The 17,097-nt window shown below is 41.2% G+C and overlaps 1 protein-coding gene across 5 annotated transcripts in view; it reads left to right on the forward strand.

The window, feature by feature from the left end:
* The window catches only part of fubp1 (far upstream element (FUSE) binding protein 1), a 37,260-nt gene extending 22,174 nt beyond the window's left edge, over window positions 1-15,086 (forward strand). For 3 of the 5 annotated variants that reach the window (XM_060929039.1, XM_060929055.1, XM_060929074.1), the window contains one exon: window positions 11,139-11,509. In XM_060929039.1, the coding sequence (XP_060785022.1) occupies window positions 11,139-11,305 (167 nt within the window). In that variant the 3' untranslated portion in view covers window positions 11,306-11,509. Of the gene's footprint in view, window positions 1-11,138; window positions 11,510-11,570 lie in introns of those variants that run through there. The other 2 variants (XM_060929048.1, XM_060929065.1) reach the window with 2 other exon arrangements.
* The last annotated feature ends 2,011 nt before the right edge of the window (window positions 15,087-17,097 follow it).

Raw genomic sequence — 17,097 nt, forward strand, 5'->3', positions numbered from 1 at the left:
AGAGAAAGTGAAAGGGTTGTATGGGCGATAATATACGGATGACTGATTAAAAGCTCCTGTACTGACACAAAAGCAATCTAACAACGTCACGTTTCAGCGTGCATCCGATATCTGAACATCGAAACCGGTTATGTAGCCCAGTATTGGTTTTTGTACTGTTCTCAGCAACCTGGGCGTAGTCACTAGAAGTTCCCAACCACGCAGTGGACCATGGGATTTGTGGAAGGGGCGAATGTCGTGAAGGCAGTTGTCGGATTTCACAGGGATGAAAGTCTTCCCAGTGTTTCCCACAGAAATTTTGGAGACTGTGGGGGCAGCCCATGGGTGGGTGGCGTGCATGTCCAATTGAATTGCAGGGGTGTGCGGGGGTTGTTTAGCCTACTAATACTACTAAACTAAGACTAACAAAGAACAAATTCGTTGGTATTGGTTATGCACCTTGTATTTTATTTTAGCATGTTGCTACAGAGGGCAGTCCTACAAGGACATATTACAGATGGCAACCAAACCAAAAATCCTACAATACTTCACACCCTGAACTACAAAAAGTCCTACAAAAAGAAGGACTTCTAGCTCTGCTGTATGTCAAAAGTGAGCCTGACAAATGCCTGCCCTATTTACAAAGATCACACCCTGCACTTGTGCATTTGATTTTTCTTGGCTTTGAGAGAGGAAAAAAAAAAAGTTTGAGTGCCCTTTCATAATTTATATCTTCTGGTTGTGGCCCGTTAATGGAAATCCTCAAGCAGGCGGCTAGGTGCTCTCCTTGCAGTCTGTTCTGAAGGTCTGTTTTGACCTAAAATGGCAAACAACTTGTTACTACAATGAGTCATGTGATTGTAGAGCTCACTCTGAAATATTTAATTAAGTGAAAGTGGGATTTGAGCATAAAAACGATGGGTAAATGTAAACTGAAATTCACATCACTGGTTTGCCTGCAGATGTCCTTACCCTGTTCATTGTGGAAAAGTCTCTTTCACAATTCACGCTTGATACCGGCACAACAAGGGCAATCGCTGCTAAGTGGCTGAGTAATGGGTATATCTGCCCCATTCATCGCACTCGCGTGCTAGGAGTGTTATACCAATTTGACATCCTGACAAAGACCGCAAGCAGTTGATGTTAGGCCTACCTCAGTCACTACGTCTTCATCCTGAGGTGAATTTCGATCCCTCTTTTTGAAATAATTCAAAATGCTCATGATCTGAGTTAACAAAACAAATTTAGCATCAGTTTAATAAGGATCGGAGATTTTCTGTTACAGCTGTAGTGTCTACAATAAGGCTGACATCGTCACCTGACATTCAACGCGTTGCATTAAGGCCTACGTTAGTGGAGAAACACTCATCAGTAAATTTGAAAACGATCAAATTCGAGTCAAGAAGTTAATTTAATTAAGTAACTAACATTACATTCCCTTAATTATGTGGCCTAATAGCTTCACCTTTAGAAGGTAGCCTGTTAGAAAAGGCTAAAAATAATTTAATGTCTTCCGTCTCACCAGTAATAAACCGCGTTAAGGCTACTAGCACTAATTCTCAAAAGTGGCATCGAAGTAGAGGTCTGCGCGGGTCAGATTTTTCAGTCCCGCTCCCGCCCGCGCCCGCATTGTGCAGTCCCACTCGCGCCCGCAAAGAATTATGATTTTCAGTCCCGCTCCCGCCCGCGCCTGCCATATTTTGTCCCGCTCCCGCCTGCAAATCCCGCATGATGCAGACGTTTGCGTTATTTCTCAGGAAAGTTCTTGTCTTGACACAGCGTGATGGTGCCCCGCCCCCTACTTTGAGTGGATTTGAGCATAAATATCTACAGCTCAGGTTCACGTTTATTATTATTTACCTTGTTTCTGAATTCAGCATGTAGTGTCTCTAATAATAATTAGTGCTGTCAAGCGATTAGAATATTTAATCGCGAATCGCACATTTTTGTCACATGAGAAACCATTGTAATTCTCTGATCAGCATAAAAAAGTGAATGGGCTTGCTTTGTACCAATGTTTTTTTGTTTTTTTTTTTTAATTGCAAAGCAGAGCTAGCAAAAGAACCATGAGTGAAGTGATGTACTGCTTGAGTTAGTCTACAACTCTAATCAGAGAGACAGGTTACACAGTGACGGTAGGCTTGACTCAATGCTATCCCAGAAATCCTTCCTGTAATATGCAAATTTGGCCGCCTCTGATTGGACAGCCACATTTGCATATTACAGGAAGGATTTCTGGGATAGCATTGAGTCAAGCCTACCGTCACTGTGTAACCTGTCTCTCTGATTAGAGTTGTAGACTAACTCAAGCAGTACATCACTTCACTCATGGTTCTCTTGCTAGCTGGGTGTGAACGGCGAGTCATTAGAGTGATCAAAGAATTTCCCGTTAGGGTGATCAGTGGCAAATTTAAGATGCTATTCCTCACTCAATCTGGCAATCTGACTCTGTCTGCAAATTTAGACATCTTAAAATGTTTTTATTAATGCCACATAAAATATCCAGCACAAATTATATATGATAGACATAAATTAATTTACAAATTTTATTTCAAACACGTTTTTAGTTAGCGGGACTGCAGCTTATCACCGCTCCCACCCGCGCCGCATATGTGCAGTCCCGCTCCCGCCTGAATATGTGCACTTCCGGTCCCGCCCGTGCCCGCAATGAACTTTCAAAATTTGTCCCGCGCCGCACTGCTTTGCGACGGGTCCCACGGGACTCCCGCGGGAGTGCAGGGCTCTACATCGAAGTTCGCTCTCTGTTTGAATAGAATACTTTTCCCTTTTAACATGTACATGCAGACCTAGATTATTTTATCGCTGCGGTCACTTCACGTCTCCATCACTTGGATAGACTGCCCACATACAGTGTCAAGCGGGAAGCACTTCGCCGGTGAATTTGGAAACGATCTGATCCTGGTAGGATGATAAAGTTAATTTGACGAATTAGATAACTACGTAGGGCTAACTAATATTGCCGTCTGGACAAAGTAATTTTACTGAAACAATACACTTAACATCATCCATCAATCAGTCCCCCCAGGATTCCGCGGGCCTTTTTTGTGATTGTTGTGGGATAAAATGTCTGATGTTGCGGGGGGGGTTTCCAAAAAATTGCGATGAAAGTTGTAGTGTTTTTTAGGTTTTTGTTGCGATTACATCGCAGGAGGAAGTGAAAGTTGCGAGAAATTGTTGCGATTTTCTCTTTTTGTGATTAAAATTGAGTGATATGTTAAATATTAAGTTATTACTGAAAAACTATTGATTTAAAAAAAACAGACACTGAGAAATGGTCCTTTAAACAACTTTACCAATATAAAGGATGACCAGGACTATAAAAATGCAGAAAAATAGGCTTTACTTATCCAAATGCACCTGTTGGTTCAAAAGTTAATGTGCAAAGAACCTCACAGCACAACATGAAGTTCCCTTAAAATATAATATAAATGCCTCAGCTTTCATGTAAGAAAAAAACTATTAATACTAGTACTGTGTGCAGGCAGTCTCTCCTGAAGACTAAATTAAACAATAATTATAAACTAATAAAATAAATGGCTCAGGCTTCATAGAAGAAAAAAACAATTTGAACAGAATCTCACAGTATGATGCTGAAGCTGCCTGAACAATGGAAAATAAAATACCATTTTGGCAAAAATGTTGGCATCCATTAATTTCTTGTATTGAGTAAAAAAAAAAAAATAAAGTGCACACAGTCCTTCACTGTAAACATAACACACTTTCAGTAACAGAATTTAAGCCTATATAAACACTGACTCGCACATGCAGTGTTGCCAGATACTGCTGACGTTTTCCAGCCCAAAATATGTTCAAAACCCGCCAAAATGCACTTAAAACCGCCCAATTGGACGTGAAACCGCCCAATCTGGCAACACTGCGCACATGCTGCTTCTCTTGAACGTATACACGGAAGTAAGGCGGAAGGTAGTTTGTCGACGTCACCTCAAGACGACGCCAACGATTGGTCAAATTTGCGGGAAAGTTGCGGTGATTGGATATAATTGCAACACTGCCCTGAATTCGCGGGGATTGGTTGAATTTGCGTTGAAGTTGCAAATCGCAACATCGCGAAATCCTGGAGGGTCTCATCAATGTGCTCTCCATACGCCTATAAAGCATAATAGCGTAGCCTAAATGTCACCACCTCAATTGTGTCAAAGGCTACATAAAGTTGTATAAACTTACCTTAACATGTAGATGCAGGCAGGATGTAGCTTATCAGAGTTGTCTCTTCACGCTGTCTCAAGATAGACAACGCACGCAATGTCAGGCTGGGTGTGTCAGTGTCGGCGGGCAGGCGCGGACTGAGACTATGGCGGCGTAAATTAGACTATGGTGGGCTGCCATTAGTCTCGTCAATGTGTGGGGAAACACTGCTTCCGGAAATCCGGATATTTGACACAACTCTTGAAAATGTCCGGTTTTCCGAATGAAGAAATTTATTTTCCGTGTTTCTGGACGCGGCGTAATACTTCGCATAGTCCTTGCATGGGCGCGGTCCTTAAACAGCCCAGACATAGTTTATTGATTAAAGACAGATGTTCTTTGTTAACGGCGCGCGTGCCGGAGCTCGTTAGGCGCGCAGGACTGACACCGTTCTGCGCAAGCGCAACACAATCGCACTAGAAAGCATGTTCAAGCTGCCAGTATAGCTGCAGTCTTTTTAGTTGCGAATTGAGTATTTTCTCATGTTCTTAATTCGCCATGTCAAAACAAGCGAAACTTTCCTCCTTCTTTCGACGTGAAGAGAGGTCAGCAATTTATTATATATATTTTCCATCAAAGTTTCATTTTGTGGCTTCGAAGCCAAGTTTGAGTGCCGTTTCTAGAACACAGCATCAAGAAAACGTGGAAGAAACGGCAATAATGGAAGAGCCGGTTTCTAAGCTGCCTAAAACTAGCAATGGTAATTATTTTTTGTTACATAATGTACTCAGGCTGCCAGTCAGTGTGTGACCCCACCCTGAAAAATCCTAGCTACGCCCCTGATTTACATGAGAAATTTGGTATTCATTGATGTGTTTAAATTTACAGACAATACGAACTACAATTGGCTTCAACTCGCATAAATATGAATAGGAAATTTTTAGTTCACTTTAGCTTACGCAAACGCACAACTCTACTAAAAGATTGATAAACGAGGCTCAACGTCCCCAACATTGAAAGCTTTAGAAACTCTAACAGACCTTTTACTTTTTAACAGTACTGGTTTGGGATTTTGCTGAGTTTACCTTCAACTGTCTGATATATATATTTTTTTTTTCCAAAGTAATGAACTGTGTCGCCAGGAAAATCACCGCGTTTTCAAAATTTCAGGGTATTGTTGTTTGCTCCACTTTCATCTCTAATTTCAAGAGCCAGTGACAAACATGTGGTGGGTTTCCCAAAAGCCTCTTAACACTAAGAGCATCTTAAAGGGCATATTCTGGCCTTTTTTTTTTTTTTTTTTAATATATGAAAGTACGGGGCGGCACGGTGGTGTAGTGGTTAGCGCTGTCGCCTCACAGCAAGAAGGTCCGGGTTCGAGCCCCGTGGCCGGCGAGGGCCTTTCTGTGCGGAGTTTGCATGTTCTCCCCGTGTCCGCATGGGTTTCCTCCGGGTGCTCCGGGTTCCCCCACAGTCCAAAGACATGCAGGTTAGGTTAACTGGTGACTCTAAATTGAGCGTAGGTGCGAATGTGAGTGTGAATGGTTGTCTGTGTCTATGTGTCAGCCCTGTGATGACCTGGCGACTTGTCCAGGGTGTACCCTGCCTTTCGCCCGTAGTCAGCTGGGATAGGCTCCAGCTCGCCTGCGACCCTGTAGAACAGGATAAAGCGACTAGAGATAATGAGATGAGATATGAAAGTACGTCCCTTTACACCCTCATCCAGAAGGGTAATTTTGCACAAGGTCATCTGATACAGCAGAAAAAAATTAAACAACAAAACGCATCTGAAAAAATCCCAAGGGAGTCCGGAGCCAGATTCGTGACGTCACAAGCGGAAGCGCCAGCGGGCTGCGCGAGCTTTGCACTGTTTCAGTGCACAACCTGTGTAGACCAAGCGCTCCCGTTTCTCTCTCATTGTCCGGTCTTTTGGAAAATGATGAGTATTAATCCCATCATGATTGGTGTTGCTACACCCTCCTACGATACATCTGTTAACCATTTTAATAATTACACGATAACGTTGAAGAAATTTGCAGAAAACCACCAGGTCGTTTTCTCATAAACCAGCGCTGACGTAGGATTCAGAATGAGGCGTCCCGTACATCAGTGTTTCCTGGGAAATCCAAATGCCAGTTTTTTTCAGAGGCGGACCAATTCGCCTCAAATGGCTTGATTTCAACTGAATTTTTCTGGTGTTGCGCAAAATGTGAGAGATATTTGACCAAAGTTGAATATAAAATCGGAGAATTACACTGATCTCGCTCCTGAATTTGCCTGTGATGTGCACTTTAACTAGGAGAGAGAGAGAGTGTTCATTGTGCTGCTTGCTCTACCATTTAATGATCTTTGTGCTGCGATGCTTTTGGGGAAACTTCGGCATGGTCAGTTATAAATAGGAATGTGATTAGTGTCGAGGCTCAAATTATTATTTTTTATTTTTTAAATATCCTTGTATGGAGCACTTGCATGTGACGTCACAGCCGATCCAGATTGTGACAGACGCCATCGTGTCGGTCAAACGCCATATTCCGCCTTCTACTTGTACTTCTACCTTTTCTTCTGGAAAACCCTACTATATACAATTCTACTACAACGGCTGCGGCTACAAGCTCTCCCTACCTGTGCACGTTTTTTGTGTGTATTTTTGCGTGTTGTTCGTCTGTACCGGACTTCAATATCCACTACAACCGTATGGACTTACTGGACATGGGTTTCCAGCAGAAAATGACGGTTTGTAGCGATTTCCATCGCATGCACAACATTCCGGACGAGAAAAAAAATAAATAAATAACATTCCGGGCGAGACCAGCAGGGTCTCTGTGGATTGTTATCGGAAGCAAAGCGAAGGAGGCGGCGCCGGGAGCAGAAGCAAAAGCGAGGCTGCAGAGCCGGCCTGTTGACTAAGCTCAGAAAACAGCTACTCAAACCTCCACTGCCAAGCCTCTACCTCTCCAACGCCAGATCCATGTAAACAAGACGGACGATTTGGAATTGCCTTATTCTATTCTATAATCGGCTGGTCAGTGCTATACTCAATACTTAAGTGACTTACCCATCCAATGAGGATTATTTTCTTGTTTACAAGATGCCACATCTGAGTCGCTGACAAATCCTGAATTTCTGTAGAGATAACTGTCCAGAGATTTATAAGCACGCAGTGCTTCACCACTGAACAGCGAGGGAAAGTTAATGAGGTAATCATACACGTCCAGGTATTCCGCTGGCAGTTCAAAATCCGGTCGTGAAAACTACGTCCGGTAAGCCATAAGGGTCACAAATCTGTAGATCGTTTATTTTAGACATGTATCTAGTTATCTGTTCATTAGAAAAATGAGCCGTGTAGTCCGTCGGTTGAAATTGATCCATTCTGTACATGAGTGCAGCAGTATTCAGCGGTGTTTTTGACCGACAAGATGGGGGTTGTGTACTTTCCGGTCACGTGACTGCAAGATCTCTATTGCACATGGCAAGGCAAGTTTATTTATATAGCACATTTCATACACAATGGCAGTTCAATGTGCTTTACAGAAGTAAAAACAAAAACAGTAAACAATAGAGAAATAAAATTACATAAAATAATTTTATCTTTATTCTAAAATAATTAATTAAAAGAATTAAAAGAAAATAATAAGAATTAAACAATAGTAGAAATAAAATATTAAAATGCCAAAAAGAAAAAGGAGAAAAAGAAAGAGGAAGGGAGGAAAAAAAAACTAGCAGAATAAAATAGAATAAAGTTAAAGTAAATTTAAAACATTCAGAGAAAGTAAAGATTATAAAAAATGTAAAAATATTTATTATTTAACAGAAAGCATCTGAAAACAGCTTGGTCTTTAACCTAGATTTGAAGCTGCCAACAGCAGGAGCATTTTTAATGTCCTCTGGCAGTTGGTTCCATAGCTGCACTGCATAGTAGCTAAAAGCTGCTTCACCACACTTTGTTTTAACAACAGGTTTTAATTGTAAATTTTTCTGTTGTGATCTGGTAGATCTGATTGGGTTAGGCCGCTGCAACATATCAGAGAGGTAATTGGGCCCTGTACCATTTAGAGATTTGTACACCAGCAGCAATGCTTTAAAGTCAATTCTGTAGCTTACAGGAAGCCAGTGAAGGGACCTTAGAATTGGAGTAATGTGCTCTGTTCTTTTTGTTCGTGTGAGAACCCGAGCCGCTGCATTTTGAACCAGCTGAAGTCGTTTGATGGTCTTTTTTGGCAGGCCTGTGAAAAGGCCATTGCAGTAATCAACCCTACTAGAGATGAAGGCGTGTATTAGTTTTTCCAGATCATGTTTTGACATAAGTCCTCTTAGTTTGGAAATGTTTTTTAGGTGATAAAATGCCGTTTTAGTGATTGCTTTCATGTGACTGTCAAAGTTTAGCTCGCTGTCAATGAAAACACCAAGATTTTTAACCATTTCTTTAGTTTTAATCCCTTTTGTGTCAAGAATAGTGGTAATCCTGAGTCTTTCATCTTTTTTTCCAAATAAATGTTCCAAATGTTCTTGAGCGCCTGAAAGGTGATCCAAGTGATGGGGGTGTTCAACTAGTGCAGACCTTTCATTCAGTGATAGAGAATAGAATGCCTTTATTGTCGCTATACACATGTACAATGAGATTAAAGCATCTCCAATAACAGTGCAAACAGCGTGTAGAGAGGGAGAGAGAGAGGAACGGGGGGAGGGGAAGAAAAAAAGGGAGGTGTAAGGTGCACAGTCTGAGGTGTACGTGTTGTGTTACACATTATGGAGTGAGGTATTGCACATATAAAGTATTGCACAGTGCCAGTCACATTGTAAATTATTACACAAGAGAGTCACATTATAAGATATAAAATATTACACATTTGAATTATTGTAAGGTAAGGTGCACAGACTTGGTGTATGTGTTGTGTGTAAGGTGCACAGTCCTGAGGTGTACGTGTTGCATTTCACATTTTGGAGTGTGGTATTACACATTTATAAAAAGTATTGTATAGAGAGTCATCTTATAAAGTACTGCACATTTTATGAAATAGTAAAATAAAATGGACTATAAAGTCAGAGCACATCTGAGTTCAGGGTGGTTATGGCTTTTGGAAAGAAGCTGTTTTTTAATCTATTTGTCTTTGCCCTGATGCACCTGTAGCGCCTCCCTGAGGGCAACAGGTCGAACAGATCAAAGCCAGGGTGGGAGCTGTCCTTGATGATATTCTTAGCTATGCTAAGGCAGCGGGAGGTGTAAATGTCCATCAGGGAGGGGAGAGGGCAGCCAATGATCCTCTGTGCTGCCTTTACTACCCTCTGGAGCCTCTCCCTGTCTACAGCAGTGCAGCTGCCATATCATACTGTAAGGCCAAAAAAAAAAGTGTTTCCGGTTACCCGACCGACCCTAATCCGTACCGCCCGACCCTAAACTTTTTTTTTAGTTTTTTTCCCAGTCGCGACTTTTACACATAACCCAACGGCGTGAACCGGAAGTTTTTGTCACTCACTGGGAAAATCAGGGCTTTCCACAAGCGCCGGCTGCCGGCCATACAGCTGACTACACAATTAAGTCCAGCCAGCTACTTTAATGACTTATTTTTGTAGCCCACAGGCTCTAAATATTAATTTTCGATTTTAATAAAATGAAATGTTTATCTAACGGACTGACAATAATGTCAAACTGAACCGCACTCATTTAAGTTGTGATTCGCGCTGTTTGTACCGATAATAACCACAAATTCCCCGCCGACTTCGTTGATCTCATCCGCGGCCCCGACATGCGGTGTGCGCGCGCGCACTCGGCGGAGGCAGTAGTGTGTCGGGGCCGTCGGAGGGAACAGAAGCAGAGAGAACGCTTATTTTGTCTTTCACCTAGAGACATGATTAAAACTTTAAAACAGAGACAAAATTCTCCTGTGTGGATCTGGCATTCAACTTTTTTGCTAGGCTGTATACTTTTTGATCAGTCACAGATCAAACACCATGAGCACATCTGGAGAAATTCAGACTTTATAATGGGTGTCTATGGCGTTACACACCAGTGCAGCTCAGGAGTTTAGAGTGTAGGCAGCTTGGAAAAAAAAAAAAGCTCTAACTTTCTCATTTAAACTGTTTTCTCAGCCACAATTTTCACTCTACACGCACAAATTTCTCAAAAGTTGTAGTCACACTTGTCTTGATTCACACAATGTGTCTCCCTGAGCGATAGGATCTACAGTTTTTGAATGAGAAGCCTGAAAGTAAGGAGAGGGCAGCCGCGCTCTCCCATAGACTCTCATTATAAACGTGGCAGCGCTTTTACTGCAAAATCAGAAAAGTCACTTGTTTTTAACTCGCTCTAGTGTCCATTTTTTACACTAGGGACAAAAAAAATTACATTACTGTGTTCAAGGGAGCCTTGTAGCACTCAGTGTGAAAGAATTTTGTGAATAGCTCCTTTCGTTTCCGTGTAAATCAGCGTTGTTCGAGGAGAGGGAACTCTGTCTTTTCCCTGCACCGTTACCAAGGCGACGAGCTCCACTCAGGGAGCAGAGAGGGGCGGGGCTGCTCTCTCTCATATGGTGCATTGAGCTGTTATATTTACAGAAAAATTCATGTTAAAAGGTGTCTCATGCTGCATCAGATTCATCAGAAGGTGTAACTCAGGTGACATGCAAAGAAATGAATTATATTTTGTGAAATTATTCCTGTCTAAATATAGGTTATGGCAGCCATCTTGAAAAAAAAAATTCAAAAAAAAAAAAAGCCTGCCTACCGACCCTAGGTTTGAAATCTACGTAACTGGAAAAACGCACACTTTTTTTGGCCTAATACAGTACGTCAGTATGCTCATCATTTTGCAATCCTTCCTCGCTTACGGTGACGAAGCGATCGTGCGCCAAGTCGCTCGAGGGTGATTTTATCGTGAAATAGTCTGAATCTTTTGACCAATTTTCTGTAGTCGCCTGTGTAATTTGGTAATAAACTTAAACAGTTATTTGATGAATCTGTGGACGATGACGGTTGCATATCTTCTTTGTCAACAGGTCAGGCAGCGCCTCAGGCAGCCGGGGCGAGCTCCTCTCAGCCCGGAGGCCAGCCAGATTACAGTGCCGCGTGGGCTGAGTATTACCGCCAACAAGCGGCCTACTACGGCCAGGGCGCTTCTCAGCCCATGGGAGCAGCACCGCCGGCCCAGCAGGTACACTCCTAATAACCTCCATACCCCTGGTGTATAATGTGATTTGTGTGTTTGTGGTTCCCCCTCTTCCTCTATCCCTTTTATAACATTTTCCTCCACAGCTTCGTCAGGCGTCCTGGAAACCCAGCGACACAAGACTTAACCAAGCTCTTCTTTTTCCCTCCACAGGCGTCTTTATCTCTGTAATTAGGTTATGGGGTGGGGTGGGGGTGGGGTAGTGAGTCAATGTTTCTGCTCTTAACATGTTGTGTATTTCTTATGTATTTCTTCTGCACAGGGCCAGTAATGTGAAGCGGACATAAAGTAAATGCTACCTTGTCGAAAAAATCCTTTGTTAAATGTTTGGATGCAGACGCCTCTTGATGAAGATTCGTAATTTCCTTGGTTTGCGTTTAAACTAGATTGCAAAATGGCTCCGGATTGAGAATTCTCTTCTTTTGTTTGTTGTTTTTTTTTTTTTTGCTTATTTGTTTTTGTAACTTTTTTTCCTCTCTTGTATCAAATGAAACTGTTTTTAGTGCGGTTATTATTGCTCATTCCAGCTCTTTGTATCTCATGTAGTTCAGAACTCATGTCTATACAAATACTCTAGTTCTCTCTCTCTCTCTCTCTCTCTCTCTCTCTCTCTCTCTCTCTCTCTCTCCGCTTTTCCATGTAAATGCTCAGTTTTAAAAATGCCTGTTGTTTTTTGCAATAAAACATAATGAAACCTCCTGTGTTGGTAAGTGGGCCGGTAAAAAGTGGGGAAGGTGTTTTTTTTTTTTTTTTTTTTTTTTTTTTGTGTGTATATACTTTTTTTGGGGGATGGGATGGGTGGGTGCCGTTGGACACAATCCAGACTCGGTGTCTGTCTAAAATGACGCTCTTTGTTTCTCTCCAACTGTTATGCAGCAGCATTATTATTATTATTATTATTATTATTATTATTATTATTTGCTATTTCCTGGTATTTTAGCTGTGACCTGAAATGATCTAGTCTGGTTTATTGGCAGTAGGAGTAGACAGTTGTATCTAAGGAAAGGTGGTGTGAGGTATGCGACCCATGCTATGACTACTACTTCTTGTATGACGCATAATGTGAGAAACTTTCCCCCTCACAGGCCAGTTTAGAACAGCGGTAAGCAAATATGTCATAAAGCAATGTGATATGACCTGCAAGCTGCTTTTTTTTTTTTTTTTTGTCAGTATGCTGTTTTTCCTCCCAGGCCAGATGAGGTGTCTTGTATTATGACCATGTATTATACAGTTGTGCCCCTTTTGTCAGTTCTTAAATGCATATTTTTCTGGCAAGTGTCATGATTTAGAAAAAGAAAAACAAAGAACCCACCCCGATGTGGCCATTTTTTTTTGCCCACCCTGTTTGGCATAGACTTGTAGGTGTGTTTTTAGGGCTGAGGAGGCTATGCTGTTTCCACACCAGTGAAATGAGCCTTCCGTAAGTACACAAAAAATAACGCCAGCCCCAGTTTCTGCTCTGTCAATGCTTTGTCTTTGACCAAGTGTAGTGCACAAAGTTGAATTGTCTACCCTGAAATTGAATTGGACTGTTTTTGGGGTAAGTATCTCTCTGGGCTGCAGTTTGCTTTTTGATTGACCGTGTACGAAATGCTGAAGTCTCTCTTGAGCCTGTGATGTCTTACCCTGTAGACTGTTTTAAGATTTGTCTAGCAACATTTCAACTGTATTAATCCTTAAAATATGCGCTTTTTTTTTTTTGTATTTGAAACTGAATTGTGAAGTTTGACATTGTGTAGTCAGGGGCTATCCAGTTTTACAAATCAGGGGTGAACAAATCATAAATCTGTTCTAATCTAGCCCACCGGGAAGCGAAAAGTCGAGTTTGGTGACGTTTCTGGCGTAGTATACGAGTCTGGCTAGCGTTTCTGTTCTCGACATGTTTAACGGCGAGGTCTGAGAACCATTTTCCTCCCATGATGCATGTCGTGTAGCAGAAGGGAATAGGATTCATGAACCGCGCTGCCGCTACAAATCAAATGAACCTTTTTTTTGGGGGGGGACGAAAGTCAGTAAAGGAGTGTAGGGTTTGTTTTTGTTCTCTAACTGATCCTACAGCTGATTTTTTTTTTTTTTTAAATAAATATAAACTCCAAATTGGCTTGTCCTGAGAGCTCGGGTTACTGATTTGTCCATCCCTGAGAATGAGAAATGGTTCATCTAGCTTCTTTAAAATGCCACTGTATTATCGTTGTTGGTTTTTTTTTGGTTTTTTTTTGCCATTTGCATTCTGTTTGAACAAGTTACTGCACCACTTAACATTGAGGCAAGTGATTCGCAAATGCAAAATGTCTTGTTCGGATGTTGGCAGACTTTGTTACCATTTTCCAGGCTGTCCAATTCTTTGCCTGTGACTCCTCCTTCTCCTCCTCCTCCTCCGTTTCTTTGCGATTTCTCTCGAAATATATCAAATAACCCAATGTTGATTGGCGGCACGATGCGCATCAGCGTCGTCCCCACACCTTAGGTTCTGCTGCGATAACACAGGTAAGCTTAACCTAAGACACAAAATTTGTTTGACCTGTGACTCAGTCTTGATGTGAATCCGAAATTTTCTGCTGCATTTTCGTTAAGGAATTTCTCAAAATGTTGAAGGCCCGATGTATTAATTGCTTTGTCGTTGGCAATGTGATGTGTAATATATATATATATATTTTCCCCCCCTCTTAAATAGCATACATAAATATCCAAAATGCATTTAGGATTTCTGTACATGATTGAAATGCTGTTTCCTCTCTGATCAATGCATATATCCATACTATTAGTGTGCTAGTCACTGTTTTTCGAGCAATCGATGGCACTGTAGACTGTGTTCCCTGTCTTTACCAATGCTGCATGCACTTGGCTTTAAAAAGAAGTAATTTTTTCATCAAAAAGATCTGTTATGGCAATTCTAATCTCTCCACTGCTGAAGTGTACTCGTGTATGTATGCTGACATGGTTTAAACCCTGTGTTATTGTGGCGCTAATACAAAATGCTGCCTTCATTCTCGCTCACAGTGTTGGAGACGCTGCAGGCGTAGTTCGTAGAATCAGGTCCTCAGCTAGGGTTGTCCCTAAGGAGGAGTCCTTTGACTGTGTCCCTCTGCTGAACATAGACCGTTCAAGGGCTCCAGTTATAAGGTAAAGAAAAACTAATACCATGAGGAAATTTGTGATTTTTTTCAAAAGTGACATGTGACCGTTTAGGGCAAATGTTGATGCTTATGTCGATTAATTTTTTGCTAGCGTTTTCATATTGCTGATGAAAACTGTTCCATGATGATTTTTTCCGTGCACACTCTTGCTGATTTATGGCCAGGGATTGAAAAATGTGCATCAAATGCCAGATTAGATGGCTCATAAACCAGGAATATATTTTTATGTATATTTACTTTTTGCATAGCATACTTTCTTGCTCTAGGCAGTTAATTGGAGAGTGTTATTTTGTTGCCCGTTGCTGCATATGTTGTGGTATGCATGCAATATGCTGTGTCCTTCTGAGCAAACTGTCCACAACAGAATTTGTAGAAAAGAAGACATAATCGGAGGCTATCTGAGAGAAATGGGGAGCGTGGCCGGGAGGTAAACACAAATGGTTTCATGTCATGTACTGTTGAAAATATGGAATGTATATCTTTTTACGTTTAGGGCTTTTTTTTCTTTTTCTTTTATTTTTTTTTATTTTATTTTTTTTTTGTTTGTTTGGCTTGTTTTTCTTTCCCCAGAGAATTGTTGGTTTTGACTGTTTCGCATTGTTGACCTGTCGTTCAATAAAATTGTAATGATTGGAAAGCTTGCTGCTGTGTCAATACTGGGCTTTTTTTTTTAAACACGATCATGATTTAGCTTCCATTATTAGTGATGCATGAATGCACTTTTTTTTACAGGCTATAAACTTTAGAAAGCTTCAAGAAGAATATAGTGTTCTCTCAAACAAACACAAAAAACCAGGTGGTTTTCTAGTATTGCTATTTCATGTAATGACTATTTTAAGTCAATATTTAGAAAAACTACTAAAAATTAAAGACAAAAGTGCGACGTTTCAGTGCCACTTACAGTGGTGCTTGAAAGTTTGTGAACCCTTTAGAATTTTCTATATTTCTGCATAAATATGACCTAAAACATCATCAGATTTTCACACAAGTCCTAAAAGTAGATAAAGAGAACCCAGTTAAACAAAGAGACAAAAATATTATACTTGGTCATTTATTTATTGAGGAAAATGATCCAATATTACATATCTGTGAGTGGCAAAAGTATGTGAACCTCTAGGATTAGCAGTTAATTTGAAGGTGAAATTAGGGTCAGGTGTTTTCAATCAATGGGATGAGAATCAGGTGTGAGTGGGCACCCTGTTTTATTTAAAGAACAGGGATCTATCAAAGTCTGATCTTCACAACACATGTTTGTGGAAGTGTATCATGGCACGAACAAAGGAGATTTCTGAGGACCTCAGAAAAAGCGTTGTTGATGCTCATCAGGCTGGAAAAGGTTATAAAACCATCTCTAAAGAGTTTGGACTCCACCAGTCCACAGTCAAACAGATTGTGTACAAATGGAGGAAATTCAAGACCATTGTTACCCTCCCCAGGAGTGGTCGACCAACAAATATCACTCCAAGAGCAAGGTGTGTAATAGTCGGTGAGGTCACAAAGGACCCCAGGGTAACTTCTAAGCAACTGAAGGCCTCTCTCACATTGGCTAATGTTCATGAGTCCACCATCAGGAGAACACTGAACAACAATGGGGTGTGCATGGCAGGGTTGCAAGGAGAAAGCCACTGCTCTCCAAAAAGAACATTGCTGCTCGTCTGCGGTTTGCTAAAGATCACATGGACAAGCCAGAAGGCTGTTGGAAAAATGTTTTGTGGATGGATGAAACCAAAATAGAACTTTTTGGTTTAAATGAGAAGCGTTATGTTTGGAGAAAGGAAAACACTGCATTCCAGCATAAGAACCTTATCCCATCTGTGAAACTTGGTGGTGGTAGTATCATGGTTTGGGCCTGTTTTGCTGCATCTGGGCCAGGACGGCTTGCCATCATTGATGGAACAATGAATTCTGAATTATACCAGCGAATTCTAAAGGAAAATGTCAGGACATCCATCCATGAACTGAATCTCAGGAGAAGGTGGGTCATGCAGCAAGACAACGACCCTAAGCGCACACAAGTCGTTCTACCAAAGAATGGTTAAAGAAGAATAAAGTTAATGTTTTGGAACGGCCAAGTCAAAGTCCTGACCTTAATCCAGTCGAAATGTTGTGGAAGGACCTGAAGCAAGCAGTTCATGTGAGGAAACCCACCAATATCCCAGAGTTGAAGCTGTTCTGTACAGAGGAACAGGCTAAAATTCCTCCAAGCCGGTGTGCAGGACTGATCAACCTGTTACCGGAAACGTTTAGTTGCAGTTATTGCTGCACAAGGGGGTCACGCCAGATGCTGAAAGCAAAGGTTCACATACTTTTGCCACTCACAGATATGTAATATTGGGTCATTTTCCTCAATAAATAAGTGACCAAGTATAATATTTTTGTCTCGTGTTTAACTGGGTTCTCTTTATCTACTTTTAGGACTTGTGTGAAAATCTGATGTTTTAGGTCATATTTATGCAGAAATATAGAAAATTCTAAAGGGTTCACAAACTTTCAAGCACCACTGTATCAAGCGAGTGTTCCTAAGCCACGTCAATGTCAAAATGTACATTTAAAAAAAAAAAATTTAGCATAATGCTAAACAAAAAGTTTGGCCTGTAAGGAATCCGATCGCATGTTTGAGAGAAGAGCAGTCATCAACGTGCAATTGGACTC

The sequence above is a fragment of the Neoarius graeffei genome, chromosome 1, assembly GCF_027579695.1.
Source record: "Neoarius graeffei isolate fNeoGra1 chromosome 1, fNeoGra1.pri, whole genome shotgun sequence".
In the NCBI taxonomy this organism is placed as follows: domain Eukaryota; kingdom Metazoa; phylum Chordata; class Actinopteri; order Siluriformes; family Ariidae; genus Neoarius; species Neoarius graeffei.